The sequence below is a fragment of the Gasterosteus aculeatus genome, chromosome 5 (genome assembly GCF_964276395.1).
Source record: "Gasterosteus aculeatus chromosome 5, fGasAcu3.hap1.1, whole genome shotgun sequence".
Taxonomy (NCBI): domain Eukaryota; kingdom Metazoa; phylum Chordata; class Actinopteri; order Perciformes; family Gasterosteidae; genus Gasterosteus; species Gasterosteus aculeatus.
The window spans coordinates 17,149,330-17,168,887 of NC_135692.1; the positions used below are offsets into that span (position 1 = coordinate 17,149,330).

Consider the following 19,558-nt stretch of genomic DNA (forward strand, 5'->3'; position numbering starts at 1 on the left):
GGGTTACCGCCCCTTGATGCACCTAAGACCTTGAGGCCACAACTCACCGCCGCGGCTTCAGCAATGGAGGTTTTGAACATAGACCACTCTGGTTCAATGTCCCCTACCTCCACAGGAATGTGAGAGAAGCTCCGCCGGAGGTGTGAGTTGAAAATCTTTTGGACCGGGGCCTCCTCCAGACGTTCCCAGTTCACCCTCACTACACGCTTGGGTTTACCGGGTCTGTCCCGAGTCTTCCCCCATCCTCTGACCCAGCTCACAACCAGATGGTGATCAGTTGACAGCTCTGCCCCTCTCTTTACCCGAGTGTCCAGAACATGCGGCCTCAGATCAGACGATACGATTACAAAATCGATCATTGATCTTTGGCCTAGGGTGCTCTGGTACCACGTACACTTATGAACATCCTTATGTTCGAACATGGTGTTTGTTATGGACAATCCGTGGCTAGCACAGAAGTCCAGTAACAAACACCCGCTCGGGTTCAGATCAGGGAGGCCATTCCTCCCAATCACGCCTCTCCAGTTATCTCCATCGTCGCCCACGTGCGCATTGAAGTCTCCCAGTAGGACTATGGAGTCCCCTACAGGAGCCCCATGCAGGACTCCATTCAGGGTCTCCAAAAAGGCCGAATACTCTGAGCTGCTGTTTGGTGCATATGCACAGACAACAGTCAGAGTTTTCCCCCCCACCACCCGAAGGCGTAGGGAGGCGACCCTTTTGTCCACTGGGGTAAACTCCAATGTAGCAGCACTCAGCCGGGGACTTATGAGTATCCCCACACCCGCCTGGCGCCTCACACCATGGGCCACTCCGGAGTAGAATAGAGTCCACCCCCTATCCAGGAGTTTGGTTCCAGAGCCGAGGCTGTGCGTAGAGGTAAGCCCCACCAGATCCAACTGATAACGCTCCACCTCCCGCACAAGCTCCGGCTCCTTCCCCCCCAGAGAGGTTACGTTCCACGTCCCCAGAGCCAGCATCTGCCGCCCAGGTCTGTTCCGTCTAGACCCCCCACTGTCACTGCCACCCTTGTAGCAGCGCACCCGACCCCATCGGTTTCCCCCACAGGTGGTGAGCCCATGGGGAGTAGAGTGTTGGGCTGCCGCGTCACTCCTTCGGGCTGTGCCCGGCCGGGCTCCGCGGTAAACCCGGCCACCAGACGCTCGCTGTCGGGCCCTCCATCTGGGCCTGGCTCCAAATGGGGGCCCCGGGCTTCCTCCGGGCCGGGTAACTCCTTCCCTCTTCCGTTTTTTCATGGGGATCTTGAACCATTCTTAGTCTGGCCCCTCGCCTGAGACCACTTTGCCAAGGGTAACCCTACCAGGAGCACAAGGCTCCCGACAACACAGCCCTCAGGTTCATAGGGACACACAAACCTCTCCACCACGATAAGGTGACGGTTCCCAGAGAGGTTATCTCGTGAACGTCCCAAAAATGTTAAAACCGTTTTTACCTTAATCAAACATTAATCAGATGTCACACCTTTCAGTCTGTAGATTACTTTTATTTTCAAGCATTCTGCTTCTCAGCAGCATCACAGAGGGTCTCAGCCAATGACAGACGAGGGCAATAAATACGAGCCAGAGCAGCAGGGAGCCGTGTCGGCCAATCACAGCGGAGCTACACTACCTGCCCCCGGACACCAGAACAGGAAGTGATGTCACGGGTTTGAGGCGGATGCGATCAGTGGAAGGAAGCTGCATTTAGGTCACATGAGAGACGGTTGTTCAGAACTCTTCTTTTCATTTATTTAAACTAAAACTTCATTACAGGAAATTCATCTGAACTCCTCAAACCTCCTGAAAGTAAAAGCAGTTTTAGTTTCCCTGATGTGACATAAATGCAGCAGTTTGAGCAAAGAAAGACAGAATAAATCTCATGAATATTAAACACAAAAACACAGAAAATCAAACTTTTTCTTTAGAACGAGACGTCACGTTGTCTCCTTACGGTTGTTTAAAGTGCAATTTTCAGAATGAGAAACTTTTTCAAGGTCACATGTCAGTTAAGTCATATTAATAATAATAATTACAGTGAGTAAGACTTTGTACAGTTTAGCACTTAAATAAGAGTTAAAACATATCCAGAATTATTGCACAGAAAAAAACAGCAGGGTTTTTGTTAATATAAAATACCTGTATACCTTCAAGTTTTCAAAATAAAAGAATATCCTCAAAACAACACAATTACAGGACACAGCGGAGTGGATATACTGTAGAATGATACCGTAGATACACGAGTGCATTATTCGGATTATTCCAGGTGTAGCTGAGGAGATTAGATAGTGAAATATTATTGGGATACTTACTGTAAAAATTCTCCACTGAGAATGTTTGATTTATACAGCTCTGCAAATTCATAACCACTGTATTTATTTTTGCTTTTTTTCATTTATGCTTCTGTGACACTCACACTTCCTGCCTGAATGTAGGGTTTGACAATAAAAGCCTCAATAAGCTCTCCTTGCTTTGAAAGGCTTTTATTGTGAAAAATCTCCAGAAAGTAGTGTGGTGAGGGATTAAAACCATAATTTAATTAATTAGTGGGTGAATGAATGTGACAAAAACAGGAAATGTTCAGTCTTCTACCTTGTGTTTAGTGAACTTAAGGATTCACACACCAGATCCTTTCAAAGTTAAAGAAACAGACAAATTCAATAACAAATGAAAATGTCTATAAAACTTAAAAGCAGAGTCGGGGGTCGAGTAGTAAACAATAATAGTCTCATATCAGTTTTTATCAAATAGAGGACACAGGATATAATATCGGTTCAACAACCAAAACCTTTGAATAGTTTCAGTTTCTTCTTCGTTTCAAAGAGAAAATGACTCAAAGATCAATTGAGTGTTAAATTGACATTTTTTCCTCCAGCTGTTATTTGCAACAAAGTTACAACAATAATAATAGTATTTCTAATTTGTAATTACAGCAGGAATTCTTTTGGGGATTTTCTGCAGAGCCACAGAGCCTAGCTGCTGCCTTGCTCCAGGGCACGCAGGCAGACCGGAGTACGTTGCATATTTTCATTGCATATTTCCTCCTGACAGAAGATCGCCGGTATGAACACGAGGGAGTTTTACCGCAGAGTTAAGACACTAAACCAAACTCTTCCTACTCTGAGGTTTGACGCTAACTGACCCGGAGTCAGCAAACGGTTTCCGAACAGTCCGAAAACACTACGAGTAGAAGTACACAAACTAACAAAAGGTGAAAGTACCAGGTATGCTACGTTGTCCTATACTACTGAACCATGTTGGATCAATATGCAAGCATCACGATAATATAATAAGTTGATTTGACGTAGTTGCAGAAGGGACAGGAAGTCTGGAAATGAGACAAACAGGAAGCCATTTAGTCAGGAAGTCAGACAAACAGGAAGTCATTTAGTCAGGAAGTCAGACAAACAGGAAGTCAGACGACGTTACCTTTTTGTAGGGGGTGTAAAATAACGTGTGTGAACCTTTATTCTCAGTGCCAAAACATTAACAATAAATAAGTTTAAATATCTCCGACTTTAGGGAGACAGGAAGTTATCAAAGAGTGGCTCTTGGGTTTGGGGAGGCGGGGCAAGCCTGAATGGGCGGCCCCCATTCCCACCTTGACCTGGTCGCCCGCGGGGTCACGGGACGTCCCGGAGGTCGGTCTGGAGGTTGTAGGCGGGAAAAGGTTTAATTTGGAGGGCTGGGGGGGGCGCAGGGATCTGACGTTGACTCTTTTTCTCCCTGCTTCCTCCTTCCTTGCTCCCTTCCCTTCCTTGGGCACGAGGGCGGGGATCTGGGGGCGGGTGGAGGCGGAGCAGGGGTCAGCTAGAGGCGGAGCTTGGAGCGTCACTGGTTCCTGCTCGTCCCGTCTGGGGGGGTGAAGTACAAGTGGCTGAAAACAAAAGAAAAGACTATTGAAACATTTTACGAGAACAATAATCTGAATATATTCAATCTGATGAGGATGATTTAAACAGTAAAAAGTATAGAAATATCTTTATTCCTTAAATGTTCAATAAGAATTGAGTTGGTTGGACATTTTAATAACCGATAATTGACATGAATGATCATGCTTCTGAAGTTCTGAGGTACCACGATTTACTTATATTTGATACATTCCAGAAACAGGAGTAAACGTGTAAATAAAGTCCTGACTTCCACGAATGTCCTCATTCTATTTCCAAAACCTTTCAAAAGAAATTGGAGAAAAAATTATCCAATTGAAGGGAAAAAATAAGTGATTTTGGATAAGAGATTAAAATATTTTAGAACATTTCTTGAGTCCTGCACTGTGTGTGTGTGTGTGTGTGTGTGTGTGTGTGTGTGTGTTCACTGCTGCCTTGAATCTCGACATGTTTCAGAACATTGGTCATTGGTTTATTTTAGTTTGCAGTTGTTTGTTGGTTTGTTAATGACTTATTCTATGGTACGAGTAGGTAGAGGACCAGCATGCACTGGGGCGGGCCCCCGGCGCTCCATCAGAGCAGGAGAAGCTGCTCTTTTGTCTGGTAAATAAATCAGAGACGTGGACAACGAGGTGTGAATTTAAGGAGAACGCAGCCGTGTTCCTCTGATTGATGGTGTTTGCACAATAACTGATGAAGTACTTTACACAACCACACTCAGAACACAACATCAAGTATGGATTTAATACCGTACCACGCTGTGTCACGGAAGTAAAGCACTAAGTTTTCCACTCCTGGACGAGAGGAAGAGGAAGAGGAAGGTTAGAGGAAGGTTAGAGGAAACAAGGGAAACAAACTCAGATTCATCAACTGTTCCAAACAGAATGGAGGCCAGGAAGAAGGAATATGTAATACTAAATATTATACACTATATTTAAGGCCCACGTGTCATAATGAGGAAGTATGGATATTATATAAATATATATATATATATATATATATATATATATATAATAAAATAATATTTAAGGCCCACATGTCGTAAAGAGGAAGTATGGATATTATATAAATATATATTATAAAATAATATTTAAGGCCCACGTGTCATAATGAGGAGCAGATTTGAGTCGAACTCCACTAAAGTTCGTCCTCATAAATAATAAAATAAAAACACCCAACATAATTCTAGGGTGAAATTTGCGTCGTCTCGTCTGACCTCTGACCTCAGGGACTATTCAGGGTTACAATAAGACTCACTTTTTCTAGCGAGGTGGGGGGGGATGCTGGGCTTCGGCCTCACTCTGTAAGGTCTGGAGCGCTGATACTGCCAAGGAGGAGACAGGAAGGGAGCAGGAGGAGGAGGAGCCTGAGGATGGCCGAGAGGAGGAGACAAAGAGACGGGTCATCACACCAGGAGGACAGAGAGAGGAGGAGACAGAGGAGGAGACAAAGAGACAGGTCATCACACCAGGAGGACAGAGAGGAGGAGACAGGGGAGGAGACAAAGAGACGGGTCATCACACCAGGAGGACAGAGAGGAGGAGACAGGGGAGGAGGAGGAGACAAAGAGACGGGTCATCACACCAGGAGGACAGAGAGGAGGAGACAGGGGAGGAGGAGGAGACAAAGAGACGGGTCATCGCACCAGGAGGACGCAGAGGCGTCTCTATCCTGATGTTTTTCTTCTCCTCCTAATAGTTCAGAGCAGCAGAAACCTCCTCAAGCGCAAGCTGCTCTACATAAACTACATTACCCAGAATCCCCAGCAGGGAACACGAGCGGAGCCGCCGCTCTATCGACATAACGACTTCTTGAGAAGAAAGTTATCAAACTGAAATAAAGCCGAATAAAATATTATGCTTTTTATTTTGTCCTCTTGTGTTTCCAGAAGTAAAAGAAAGACAATATAAGATTAAATTATAATCAGAATGTATGGCTCCTGTACAGTGTGTGTGTGTGTGTGTGTGTGTGTGTGTGTGTGTGTGTGTTCTTCGGAGTTTGTCTCCTTATGGTTGAAATGCACTTATTCGTCGCTTTGGATCAAATGCTAAATGACGTGTGATGGAATGTCTCTCACAGTCGTCCCCCTCCACGGTGTCTGCGTCTCCACGCTGTCTCTCTCCTCCACACTCGTCTGTGTGTGTCGGTCCTTCCGTCCCGTCGTCTCCTGGCAACGACACCCAGTAGTTGCCGTGGGAACAGCCTGCTCACAGGGAGACAGGGACACTCGTAAACATCAGCGCCATGAAGACGAAGAAGACAAAGGAGACACATACCAGCTGCATGGTGAGGTGGGCGATGGTTCGATCTCGACACCTCAGCTCCTCTCTGAGCTGCTGCACCTCCTCCAGGAGATCCTACACACACACACACACACACACACTCGCGGCTTCAGAATCTTGCCCAGAATGACATCACACGCCGACATGAGTCAGGCTTCATAACGAGCATCAGTCCATCTTCCTGTTCTACCTCGTTTTAAGACAACCACCACAGGAAACGGGACTGTGGGCGGAGCCTGAATGCAGCATCATGCCGCTTCAAATTGACGCTGTTTGTCAACCTCGGCTGTGTGAATAAAGGTTGAGGGATTCAAACCTGCGTGAGAGCGTCGCTGGTCTCTGGGCTCAGCGTGTCCGTGGTCAGAGTGTCCTCGTCCACGTCCTCCTCCTGCAACACACGCAGCAGGACACGGCACAGGTTAATCTATTCCACCAGAACACCAGAAGCTCCTCCCCCAGAAGGTGGAGACACCTTTAAGGACATGAAAGAACTGGGAGGAGCTAAAACCCTTCCTCACGGCTCCTCCCCCTCACCTGAAGCAGCAGCCTCTGCAGGTGCTCCAGCTGGGACCTGACTGCAGAGCAGTCCTCAGCCAGCTCCTCCACATCCACACCCAGACCAGGAGAACCAGGAGACCTGAGGGGGTGGAGGACAGAGACAGTGAGCCAGGTGAATGCATCTGGGCGTGCTGCGTTCAGGGACTGGCGTGATACAGGGAATACCGGCGTCAAGTAACCCAAACCGAAGGATGATCTCTGTCATGGGAAGGTCTGTCTGCTGAATGCTGAGGGATCATTATTGGTTACTGAAGATAATAACTGAGGACGTGTCTTTTGTTGTCACCTTTGGAGACAAAGGTCCAGGATGAGGTTGCCGTCTCCAGTCGCGTCGGTCCTCATTTTCCCAGAATCAGTAAGCTTGGAGCAGTGGAAGTCACTGAGAACATGATGCATTATGGGTAAGCTGCTACACATATTGTATTCCTCACAGATGTAGATACGTTCATCTCGTTAAGATTCAACATAATAGACATATTGATCATACAGCTGCATCAGCGTCTTTAGTCCCAGTGAAAAATATTTCACAAGGAAATCTTGTAACTTTCTTGAAGCATTTTATTGAGCAAAAGGACTTGGTGGAAAAAAGGGAGCGTCTTAAGTCTCCTGAACATTCTGCCTGTGAAATACCAAAATGCAGCGCTGCTCATCGGTGGTGGTGTTTTCCTGCCTCAGCACTGACCTTTCGTTGTCGTTGTGGACGTCCTGCGTCCCCCAGCAGAGCTGCCTCATCCTCCACTGAGCCATGTGGGCGACACCCGCTCCATCTGCAGGTTCACGCCACAAGGGTTAGTTAGCATGATTAGCATAACCAACACTTACTGAACCTTTTCAGTTACCTGTAAGCTAACGTGATCTAAACTGTTTAGCTCCTAAAGGGACACGTTTGTAGATCACGAAGGTGTCTGTGAAACACCAAAATACAAAGTCTAAAATGTTACTTTGTGATGGACATTTATCATGTCGTTATTACCGAAAGTGTTGTGTATTTTTATGGCTAACAACTTTTGCCTGGTTTGAATGAATGTCTTTTGGCGGGATCTCCAACCGTTGACTGTACAAACACACCGCTGTGCAGCGAGGCGTCTTCTGGGAGGTCTTCATCCAGCATGAGGTCATCATCCTCTAGGTCACATGAGTCCAGGTGGTTCAGGACGTCCTGAGAGACACAGATATAAGCTTAATGCTACCAGGTCCGCTCAGCTTCACACGCTCACAGGAACGTCCTGAGGGCTTTGCTTCCTGCCGCTGAAGCCGGAAGACGCTGTGTTTTGGGACGTTAAAGAAAATATATAAGAGGAAAAATATCAATGTTAAATGCAATTTGAGTTCAATTTTTTTTTACAAGATGACACAGAAAAAAAAAACGAATCCCTGAACAAACTCACAAAAGGAACAAAAATCAAAACCAAGTTCTTCCTCCTCTTTTGTGAAGCTGCAGAAGGACGTCGATAACAGGCGAAGAGACCTCCACCTTTGTGTGGAGAAGGTCTGCGGATCGATGGCGTTCTCGCGTCCGGCTCTATTTGCACGGTGGAGGAAGCGGTTTGATTCTCATTTCATTCTTACATTTTAAGAGCCTGAATGCACAATGAATGTGTGGTTGCGTGTATGCTTAGTCCTCGTTGGCCATGCAAAGAACAATAAGAACTGTGAATAGATTAAAAAGAATTAACTAATTAATCACATTTTGAAATGCAGCAAACCTTTGATTAATCACGATTTGTTTCTTCTAAGTATATAATCTTATAAGTAACGAGTAATCACTTATAAAACGTGTATTTTAGACACTGTCACTACACAACGAACCAAAATACAAACATGATCATCTGGGAGGCAGAATTCCACGACTGGAACATGAACTAGCGACTCTTCCTACGCTCCTCGTGCACTTTGCACTTTTCCTCTCAACGGTCCATCATTTGATGTCTCCCCACATTTAGCAGCGAGTTTTCAGAGGGACACAGTGGTGTCCTCTGCAGACTGTGTGCCGCGCAGGGTAACATTAGATTAGATGTTGAGATGGAAGTAGCCTAGTAGCTAGCTTAGCATAGCGGTGCATAAAGTGGTCCGTTTGCCACTCACCCCCCTCTGTTCGACCGATGGAGGAATCCACAGTTCTCTGTTGTGTGTCGCGCCTCTCTTCGTTTTACTTCTAATGCGTCCTCTCTACCCCTGCGCCACGATGATCCCGGTTTTGTTTACTGGGTCAACTCGCTTAGGGCTTGTTCTGAGGTTCTTATCTGAAGCTGGTGTGTTGTTACCTACAGACGTTGAAGGGGATGTTCTGCTCTCGATGGGGACAGAAAAAAACGAGTTTGGACGACCTTAGGCTTAGACAAGGAGGCTCATGGGAATTGTGCTTCACTGATTCGCACAGGACCTTATCATCTTAATCTTAATTTAAAAAAAACAAGATGCTTTTATAGGCACAGTCACGGCAATTGTTAAATCCGTGATCCCATTTTTCCTCTTTTAAAATGAATTATGTTAAGACAACACAATATGAATAAATATCCTGTTATATTTTGTTTGTCCTCAACTATTGCATCACAACCTTAATATGTAAATTCAATGAAAAGACTTCTGATGTAGTTCAGACACTCGACAGCAGAGGGAAGCAGAGGATTCAGGTTCTAATGAGGTGAAGCACTTAGCTTCATTTTAAATGTTGTTCTACATCTGTGAAAAGGCTTCATCTCAGGAACACTTAGTTCATCTTCTGGCTTCACATATTTTATTCTTGTTAATAATACAAGACATGGATCACAAGTACACTCAATAAGGAACTAATTAAGTACCACAAAGACGACCACAAGGAGACACGTAACGGCCACAAGGAGACACGTAACGGCCACAAGGAGACACGTAACGGCCACAAGGAGACACGTAACGACCACAAGGAGACACGTAACGACCACAAGGAGACACGTAACGACCACAAGGAGAAACTTAACGACCACAAGGAGAAACTTAACGACCACAAGGAGACACATAACGGCCACAAGGAGACACGTAACGACCACAAGGAGAAACTTAACGACCACAAGGAGAAACTTAACGACCACAAGGAGACACATAACGGCCACAAGGAGACACGTAACGACCACAAGGAGACACGTAACAGCCACAAGGAGACACGTAACGACCACAAGGAGACACGTAACGGCCACAAGGAGAAACTTAACGACCACAAGGAGAAACTTAACGACCACAAGGAGACACATAACGGCCACAAGGAGACACGTAACGACCACAAGGAGACACGTAACAGCCACAAGGAGACACGTAACGACCACAAGGAGACACGTAACGGCCACAAGGAGACACGTAACGACCACAAGGAGAAACTTAACGACCACAAGGAGACACATAACGGCCACAAGGAAACACGTAACGACCACAAGGAGACACGTAACAGCCACAAGGAGACACGTAACGACCACAAGGAGAAACTTAACGACCACAAGGAGACACGTAACGACCACAAGGAGACACGTAACGACCACAAGGAGACACGTAACGACCACAAGGAGACACGTAACGACCACAAGGAGACACGTAACGACCACAAGGAGACACGTAACGACCACAAGGAGACACGTAACGACCACAAGGAGACACGTAACGACCACAAGGAGACACGTAACGACCACAAGGAGACACGTAACGACCACAAGGAGAAACTTAACGACCACAAGGAGACACGTAACGACCACAAGGAGACACGTAACGACCACAAGGAGACACGTAACGACCACAAGGAGACACGTAACGACCACAAGGAGAAACTTAACGACCACAAGGAGACACGTAACGACCACAAGGAGACACGTAACGACCACAAGGAGACACGTAACGACCACAAGGTGACACGTAACGACCACAAGGTGACACGTAACGACCACAAGGAGACACTTAACGGCCACAAGGAGACACGTAACGGCCACAAGGAGACATTTAAGACCTCAAAGAAACATTTAAGACCTCAAAGAAACATTTAAGACCTCAAAGAGACACTTGTACTACGAGGATCACTACTTTGTAAATGGAGCGTTGGAGGACAATTGAGACTTCTGGGTCCTTCGGTGTGAAACGAGACGTTTGTGGAGGTTTAAGAAGTGACATTCAGACTCGTCTTCGAAGAATATTAAGAAGACACTGTCTTCACTCCTTAAACACACAATACACTGCTCCCACTAAACACACAAACACACAGGCCTTACAATGCTGTTGAGGTCGGAGTCGAAGCTCCCGATGTGGTGGGTGGTGTTGGAGGTGTGGATGGAGGCGGTGGTGGCAGCAGAGCCCCTCCCTCCCAGCGGCTCTAGACCCTCCTCGTCCCACAAGTAGGTTCCTCCCGACCCACAACTGTCCGAAGGGGACAGGTCCAGAGACGAGCCGCCCTGCGGAGGAGACGGAGGAGTTGACGGAGGAGAAGGAGACGTATGGGATCGTTTCCATGGACGTATTCATTGCTTCTGTCTGTCATCCAGTCTTCATCTAGTGATTAGGCAGAGCGGGTTGGGTCTTCATCCATGGTTACCTGCTCGTGGTAGTCCGGTTGAACGGACCTTCTCAGGCGGTTGGATCGGTTCTCCGCTCGCTCGCCTGCAACGAGAAAAACAGACGACCTGCTTCACGCGGGGTTTCTCTCGCCCGCACGACCATCCGCTGAAGCAAGAACCCACCGCTCAGCCCGGACCAGTCCACGCCAACGTCAAGGAAACGGAGGCCCGCCGCCTCGGCGCCGCTACCCGCCACGTCTTCGTCAAACCTGGCGCACGATTGGTCGAGTCCGGAGTCGTCCTCGTCGTTTTTGGAGGAGAGTAGCAGTATGGCCGCCCCTCCGTTCCCTGTGGACATCGTGAAAGAGACTTTGTTCAGTTCAAACCTCGGGGGTGAAACATTTGGGTAAAGAAGTCTTTTCTTACCGAGGTTGTCAAAGTCGTCCATGTACTCCTGGCTGGTGTCGTTTCTGTCCAAGGACGAGCTGGAGGACAGCGACATGTCCTCCAGCGTCTCCCCCCTGACCAACACCTCGTCCTGGGACGCCAGGTCCTTTCTCTCTGGGGCCTCCGGGGAACTCTCTGAGGAGAGAGGACAGACATGAAACGGGACGACGCGCTTGAAATTTAAGTAGATTACACAAAATGAGGCGCGACATGAGAAATGAGAAGAGATTGAGATTAGAGACGAGCTGTGAGGAATGAAGATTAGATGAAATACATCAGCTTTTTATTTTTTATTGATGATGTTTGAGATAAGAATTGAAAAGGAGAATATGCGTGTCGTGTATTTGAGGTCTCGTACCCGGACTAGAAGACGTCTCCACCGAGTTCTTCCGAGTCGTCGGCCCATGGTTCATTTCCTGTTCATCTCCGTGCTCATTGGATGTGGCTCGGAGGGGGCGGGACTGCTTGATGAGCGACGCCCGCGACAGCCTGTAGCTGATGCCACTGGGCTTGGAGGCGGGGCCGTAGCCGGAGAGGAGGGGCTTTTTTAAGGCGCAGGGGGGCAGGAGGGATGGGATGCTGAAGAGGCTAGATCCTGAAGAGGCTAGACTTTGAACTTTGACCCCTTTGGCTCCGCCCTCAGGAGTCTGTCCGGCGACGGAGGGTTTTGTCGAGGAAGTTCCTCGGCCAGCAGCCCTGTTGCCGGAGTAGGAGCGGGTGGGATTGCGGGAGGTGGAGGAGGTGGAGGAGGTGGAGGAGGTGGAGGAAGGGGTGAGGCTGTTGGACAGTTGCTGTCGGACTTGCGTCAGGGAGCGTGACCTGAGGCGGTCGCTCTCTGAGAGTCGGGGGGCCGGAGCCGAGCCGAGGCTGTCGCTCGAGTAACAGCGGCCGGCCGGCGGTTTCTTCTGGAGGGGGGAGCCAGAGCGAGAACCGGGACCAGAACCGCTGCCACGAGCGACGTCTTGAGGCGGTCTCAGGGAGCCTTTGGCTCCGCCCCTGGGTTTGTTCAACCTGAACGCCGTCTGGCTCGGTTTGGACCCGAGCGATCCGATTCTGGAGGCGGGAAGAGTTCTGGTGCTGGACTGCGGCGATGAAGAGGACGTCATGGGAAGGCCAGAAGACGGCGACGGAGCTGGAGGGACGTCGTTGCCGTGCCGGTTCTCCCCAACGTTCCCGCCTTTCCCTCGACTCCGCTCCTTCTCCCCGTCGCCGCCTCCTCCGTCCTTCGCCGTCCACTCGTTTTCCCTCCTCCACTTCATGGAAAACGAGGACGGCACCCGAATGAATCCATTCTGTTTGGCGGGCACCGGGGCGGCCGCCGGACTGCAGCCCACCCCCGCCGGGCCGGGGTGGTGGTAGAACCCGTTGGTGAGGCGGTCGCTGGCGGCTGGACCCGTCGGGGGGGCGGTGGCGGATTTGGTCCTGGAGCCGAACTTGGGCAGCCTAGAGACCACGGTGGGCATGGCGGGGGGAGCGACCGCAGGACGGACTGACATCAGACCCCGCCCACTTCACCATGGAGACACGGCTCACCAGGAGCTGCAGAGCACATCGTGACACAATCGGCCTTCAGCATTCCATCCAACCCAAGACATTAAGCACTAAACGGTAGGAAATAATCCACAGTCAATCGGTCAGCGTGATGCAGGTCTGAAAGCTGAGCGATGAGCGTGTGGTACTAAGTGTGTTTATCATCTTTTCTTTATTACATGTTCAATCTAAAAAACAATAATTCTCTCATGAGACCAAATAATCCTAATGATCACGGTCACATGGGGCTGATGCTCCTCGTTTGACCGCCCGAGGCCACCGTACCTCGAGACCAACAAGCTGATCAGCTGATAAACAAGTTATTTTCATCTTTAATTCTGGAAACAGAATATAGACACTTCCATAACCGAGAGCCGGCGGCATGAACTCTTCACCCACGTCAGATGAACCATAGAGCGCTTATTGTAGAAGACTGCTGACTCATGACTTCACGCATAGATAACTGCATTATTAGACGTGGCGCCATGTTTCCCTCCAGTGTCTGTGTGTGGTTCAAGGACACACGCAGGAGGAATGAAGTGTGATGAACGAGGTCACGCTCACCTGGACCCAACAGGATCGCTTCCCTCATCGATCAATGAGGATCAATAGAAACATCATGTCAATCACAAACTCCTGATCCTCAGTTGACTGAAGGTTTCCATTTCCTCAAAACAAAAGACAATTAACCAGAACATGTTTCCTGCCACTGGTGGTCTTTAATCTGCCGATGTGTTGGATCTAAATACTAAAGATCTACATGAACATACATGACTTTTAGTAGTTTGTCCCCACGCGCCTCATCAGGAAGGAGGGCGTATTGTTTATTGACGCCACGCTGTCTGCTGACTCAGATATTACTCTCATTATTAGATAGTGGTGTCAAAGGTCACCTGTTGGTGGGATGAAACATTAGAGCCGCTGCTCTTCAATGTGTAATCTGAGCCAGCGGCCTCCAGACAGAAAGGGATTATGGGTAGGCAGCGTCTTCATGAGGTGTCATGTCACCTGCAATCCATCCTCATCACTCTTCCTCCTGGTCTCTAGAGGACGGTATTGTATCCTACTACCTTTCCTTCTCTCCTTAGCGTCCTTACTTTCCTCCTCCCTTTCCTAAAAAGGATTTTTTCAACTTGATTTGACTTGTAAGCACATCCCCTCCGACATATTTGGGTTTTTTTAAACACATTTGCACTAATATATTTACTTATTTTAACACTTTAACACACACACAGGAAGTGGAGGGCTGCCACTTCCTGTTGTCACACGCGGTCCCTTTAACAAACATTCAGAAGGACTTTATCAAACAACGTCTGGACTCAAAGAATGAAAGATGAAGATTTCATCAGAGAGGAAGTTCTGCAGATACACAAACACTTCCTGCACAACAAACGGAGGCAAAGGAAGAAATAAGTGGACTGGATGGATTGATGAAATTATTATTATTATTATTATTAATAATACTTTTGTCTGTCAAGGAGTCAAAACGTTGGAGACAAAGACAGAAGGAAATGGAGGACATGTTGAAGTCAGGACGTTGATTTAGAACAACAGGAAGTTAGCAGGCGAGCTAACCGATGACTCGGCTTTAAAGCTCATTACTGACAAAGACACCAAGGAAGCCTGAAGACAATGTGAGGACAGGAGATAGAGACATGGGAGACAGACAGGATACAAAGAGGACAAGAAGAGGGTACTGAGAAGACAGAGGACAGGGAAGAGACAGTCATGTCACCATTTTAGGGAATCAAGCGCTGGTTTAAAGAAAGTTCTCTCTGGTTAAGGTGAATTAAGCGCCGGAGAAGACGAAGCGTCTAAAGTCAGAAAGACACAATCGAGAAATTGGTGCAAAGGACCGAACGGCCAGCAGAACAAACCAGTAGAGAACATCAGCGTTCTCTCCATGCAGAGCAGACAGAACCAAAGGAGACCCCGAGGCATGCGGCCCCCCACAACAGAACCAGGGGATGAACCCAGTGGTACTGAAGGGTGTCTCCTCTTAGCGTCTCGTCCGGTCTCAATGAACCAACATCTGACGGTTAAATAGATCAAATTCATCTTCAGCTCAAAACACTGGATGTGATCCACCACCAGCTAGTGGAGGAATCCATCCTATGTTGATTTGATTTATTCAAATAAGTGATAAATCCGTCACAGTTTATCATGTGAGCAATGCACCGAGTCCACAGTCATTGGAGTTTCCTGCATGAAGATGAAATGTTCTTTAAAAATGTCACAATGTCTCATTCAAATGTCTCGTTTTCACCAGCAAAACAATGATGACCGGTGACGTTTGTCACCTTAATGTTGACTTTGATGACTCATTCATGCCTCCGAGTACAACATCAAATCAAACTATCCGGTTTGTTGACGAGCCGCAATTATTTAGCCAACGTTACATTTGTATCAGGTTTTAAACCGGTACACGCGGTGCGATGGAGGCGGCTCAGAACCCACAGCGACAAACAGCTCCTCCCGGTTCCTCCCGGTTCCTCCCGGTCCACCAACGCGAGTCACGTTACGTGCGTGTTCGTTCACGGCGACGCGTCCCGGTTGAGGGAGGATTTCCGGTGGCGGAGACCGACTCACCTGCCAGGAAAACGGAGCATCGGCCGGCGTAGAATCGCGGAAACGCGTCGCCAGGTCCGGTTACAGGATCCCAGCTGGACGTCCGGGAGGCCCGGGAGGACCGGGACCGTAGAAGCGGAGAGAATCCGGAGGGGACGTCGCGTCTCGCTGCGGGGTTCCGCCTGCTGCTCTCCGGCCGGTCACCGCGGAACGCTACGGGGTCTCCCGGCTCTGCGCGTCACCTGCACGGGCTGCGCCGGCTCTCGGCAGGTGAAGCGATGTCACAATAAGAGCCGCTCGGTTGTCCTGCTGAGGTCCGTCCGAGCCGAGGACGAGCTGCTGAATCATCCGCACGCGCACGCGCACAGCTTCCCGCGGAACAGCTGACACTGACGTCATCAGTCCACAGTAAACACACCTTTTACTCGCCGGACGGCGTTTAACGAACACTGTTTTCACAACAATGCTCTAGGAAATAAGTATTCAGATCCAATACTGCGGTAGTAACAGTACTACAGACATGGAATACTATATGGAGAGTCCGACTCGACACTAAATACACAAATAAATCCCGGAAAGTACTTTGAAATCATTAAACTGGTAAATAAGTATAAAATACTCCGTAAATATGGAAGTCCACTAGTTATTTTAACCAATAGAATGCAGTAAATATTGTTTGAATTGGACAATGTGATTAAACCTACGATTTAAATATAGCAGAGTTTAAGATCATTTAGCCACATTGTAATGTTGTAAAGTGGTTTTAAAATTCAATCAAGTACGAACCATTAAGCATGAAATAGGTTCACATTTGAAATAATCGAGAAGCAGCCCCCCCCTCTTAAAAAGAGGAAACCTTAGTGTTTTTACCCTCAAACCACCACAAAGTTCTTAAAAATCCCAATAGTCCTTTAAAGCAGGAGGAAAACCCCAGATTATATAAAGGAAAGAAGGACGTTCAGAATCAAAGCTGCATGCTCTGTAGTGCCCCCCCCCCCCCCCCCCCCACTGCTCATTCCCTCAGTGAACACGAGTTGGTCTCAATCTCTAGTCAACACAGCATGATGTTCAGTGAGGAAATTATGGTCCATAGTCAAACTGACCATAAAGCCCGGGATGCTTTAGGGCGGGGCTACAGGCTGATTGACAGGTCTCTACATCCATATATGTGACTTCCTCTCCACTAGTCAGTGAATCTACAATAGATTCCTCCATAAAACCATTAATCAGTGCTTAAAGAAGTAAAGTCACAGAAACTGTCAGAATCGGTTCTCAATTTTTTATTAACGTTTCTTAAAACACTCAACTGGAGCTGTCAAAAAAAAGTCACCTGAAACACACAGAAGAGGTCAAAGGTCAGCCCTGAATCATTGAACAACAGCTTTGACGTTATTAGCTTCTTACCTGATCAGACCTGCGTTCTTCCTTTGGACCGGGTCCCTGGGGGACTGGTCGACTGGTGGCTTGGGGTACTCTGGGGAGTACCTGGAGCGGGAGGACAGCACCGCTGCTCTCCAGTACCCGTTTCTAGACTGGGTGATCAGGGTCGAGGGAGCCCAGCCAGAAGGCCCACGCTGGCTGCGTGGCGGCATCTCGGCGGCTTTATCCCAGACGCTGAAGTCTGGGAAAACCCAAGACTGCTGCTGGTTGTGGGTTGAGGAGTCGGCGCCAGCCGCGGGCCAAGCCTGGTAAGGACCCGGACCAAGCAGGCCGGCCCCAGAAGGTGAATTCTTCAAAGCGTCACCAGCCGGAGGAGCATAGGCAGAATACCCTGGAACCTTGGGAGGAGCCACAGGAGCCGTGCTGGTGGTGCTGGAATCCAGACCGACAAATCGGCTCAGCTGGTATCTGGGGAACGAGCTAGTAGTCTTGCTGGGAGGAGACTGGTTTCCAGTGGAGGGGCCGGCAGCAGGAGGCCGATAAGCATCTGGGCCAGACTGGAAGGTCTTCTCAGAAGGAGAGTCATCGGATAGTTCTGATGCAGAACTAGTGGATACTCTCGTGTAAGGGTATTTGTAGTCTGGAGATCATAATACAGAAACACATGAGTTATTGTTAAAGCCGTCAACCAGAAACAAACTTAATGGGTTTTAAAGAGCTTGAAGGCTGAAGACTCGTCTTTCAATCTGAGGATCAGCTCTCAGAACAAAGGGAAACTCACCTTTCTTGAAAGGAAAACAAAGTCCACTACTAAACATCAACAGACAGATCCAGGAGACCCTGGAAGAGAGGCACAGGGAAAAAGGGTGAACTGAAGAAGAGCCCCCGTGGTCTTCACCCCCCCGTAGTCCCATCCACTCACCTCAGAGACACTTCAGACACCATGTTTGGAAAAGAAGCAGCAACTGGTCCTCAGCAGCTTGTACTGATCCAGTGTGGCTCCTCTGCTCTTATACTGTGGTCCACATGCTCCATGCACTGATTAGTCATGAGGAACACCTGCAGCCTGTTTCCACGAGCCCCCGCCCCCCACCGAGCGCACACACACCTGGGCGCAGTCCCAATCGCCCCCGACATCCCAAACCCGACTCGTCTGGGACTTCACTGAGGGCACTGGTGTCTGTGAGGGCTTTACGTGGTGTAACATGAAGGGACAGCGCTTTGCTGCCACACGTCACCATGACAACGTCACACAATATGATTTACAACTTTATTTAATACGGTTTACTCAGATTTGAAGGTTTTACATCCTTCCTCATGAAATGAGAGGTCATTTGAAATTATGTTTTACATTATTTTTTTACAGAAAAGGTGGACGTGGTTGTCATGACGCCCGTTGGATGGACGAGCGGTGGTGATTTTGGTTGTCTATAATGAAGAGGGAAATGATGAATTGAGTGAGTGGGATGAATATTAAATGATGGATGGATCATACAGGTCATACAGTCTTTTTACAGTTAACGTTTTTATTTTTATTTTCAACGGTTTTGACTTTTGTCTTTACTTATTCTCACTTCATCTATTCATTTTCATCCCATTTGGTATTATTATTATTATTATTATGATTATTTAGTTACTTACAATTCTTCTTATCGTGCTCAAATCGTATATTTCTCTAATAAATGATTTCCACAAACTGACGCTGTGCTTCATGATACGTCCACTAGATGGAGCACTTCAACCATCACGGGATAACATGGCATGGACCCGATGGACCTCATTGATGTCATGGACCCGATGGACCTCATTGATGTCATGGACCCGATGGACCTCATTGATGTCATGGACCTGGTGGACCTCATTGAAATTATGGACTTCAAAGACCAGTGGACCTCATCAATGTTGTTGATTTTATTCACCTCATTCATTGATCTCATGGACACGATGCACCTCATGGACCTATAAGAGACCTGCAGATCAATCACCAAAGCTCCCTCAGCTTGCCCTCCTCTGATTCTCCATTAAATGTCTCCAACATTTCCAGACTATGATTCCCAGTCCATCGTGTGTGTTTATCATATAATACATATTGTATATTTATTATAATTCCTATGAGCTGGAAACGTTATTAAGTCTCAGTAAGGAAACACGTTTGTCTCTAATCCGTCAGCTGGAGAACCGACACGTCTTCTAGTTACATCCTCTGTGTGTGTGTTTGTGTCTGTGTCTGTGTGTGTGTGTGTGTGTGTGTGTGTGTGTGTGTCTGTGTGTGTGTGTCAGCACGGATTAGGCAGTAAAGGTAAGCGTGTGTGTCTCTGCCTGTCGAGGTGGATTTGCATCCCTCCCTCTCTCTGTCTCTCCACACACACACACACACACACACACACACACACACACAC

The 19,558-nt window shown here is 47.9% G+C and overlaps 2 protein-coding genes across 4 annotated transcripts; both read right to left on the bottom strand.

Annotated features, from left to right (window-relative positions):
- Nucleotides 1–1,483: 1,483 nt before the first annotated feature.
- On the bottom strand, nucleotides 1,484–16,164 carry LOC120819202 (uncharacterized). Of its 3 annotated transcripts, XM_078102663.1 has the most exons (16): nucleotides 15,801–16,164; nucleotides 12,040–13,220; nucleotides 11,661–11,816; nucleotides 11,418–11,582; nucleotides 11,273–11,337; nucleotides 10,953–11,132; nucleotides 7,795–7,885; nucleotides 7,409–7,493; nucleotides 7,013–7,105; nucleotides 6,703–6,805; nucleotides 6,485–6,556; nucleotides 6,163–6,243; nucleotides 5,964–6,089; nucleotides 5,144–5,252; nucleotides 4,641–4,680; nucleotides 1,484–3,873 (listed from the first exon to the last, which is right to left on the bottom strand). In XM_078102663.1, the coding sequence occupies exons 2-16, from the start codon at nucleotides 13,175–13,177 to the stop codon at nucleotides 3,828–3,830; spliced, it is 2,550 nt and encodes an 849-aa protein (XP_077958789.1). In that variant the 5' UTR covers nucleotides 13,178–13,220; nucleotides 15,801–16,164; the 3' UTR covers nucleotides 1,484–3,827. The 3 variants fall into 3 exon arrangements, with proteins under 3 accessions (XP_077958789.1, XP_077958790.1, XP_077958788.1); XM_078102664.1 differs by lacking the exon at nucleotides 4,641–4,680; XM_078102662.1 differs by lacking the exons at nucleotides 4,641–4,680; nucleotides 5,144–5,252.
- Nucleotides 16,165–17,044: 880 nt separating this feature from the next.
- LOC120819205 (uncharacterized) lies at nucleotides 17,045–19,487 on the bottom strand. Its single transcript, XM_040176390.2, has 4 exons — nucleotides 18,082–19,487; nucleotides 17,941–17,999; nucleotides 17,184–17,799; nucleotides 17,045–17,109 (listed from the first exon to the last, which is right to left on the bottom strand). Exons 1-4 carry the CDS (start codon nucleotides 18,102–18,104, stop codon nucleotides 17,106–17,108), a joined length of 702 nt encoding a protein of 233 aa, XP_040032324.2. The 5' UTR covers nucleotides 18,105–19,487; the 3' UTR covers nucleotides 17,045–17,105.
- Between the last annotated feature and the right edge of the window lie 71 nt (nucleotides 19,488–19,558).

What these genes read in the sequence shown, in the direction of transcription:
- LOC120819202 (XM_078102662.1), bottom strand. Translation starts at nt 13,177, where the DNA reads ATGTCAGTCCGTCCTGCGGTCGCTCCCCCCGCCATGCCCACCGTGGTC. An exon ending in ACTCCGACCTCAACAGCATT is followed by an intron (nt 7,886 to 10,952) that starts GTAAGGCCTGTG and finishes TGTGTCTCTCAG; the next exon opens with GACGTCCTGAACCACCTGGA. An exon ending in GTCCACAACGACAACGAAAG is followed by an intron (nt 7,106 to 7,408) that starts GTCAGTGCTGAG and finishes TCATGTTCTCAG; the next exon opens with TGACTTCCACTGCTCCAAGC.
- LOC120819205 (XM_040176390.2), bottom strand. Translation starts at nt 18,104, where the DNA reads ATGGTGTCTGAAGTGTCTCTGAG. An exon ending in GTGTCTGAAGTGTCTCTGAG is followed by an intron (nt 18,000 to 18,081) that starts GTGAGTGGATGG and finishes CCTCTCTTCCAG; the next exon opens with GGTCTCCTGGATCTGTCTGT. An exon ending in TTGTTTTCCTTTCAAGAAAG is followed by an intron (nt 17,800 to 17,940) that starts GTGAGTTTCCCT and finishes TATGATCTCCAG; the next exon opens with ACTACAAATACCCTTACACG.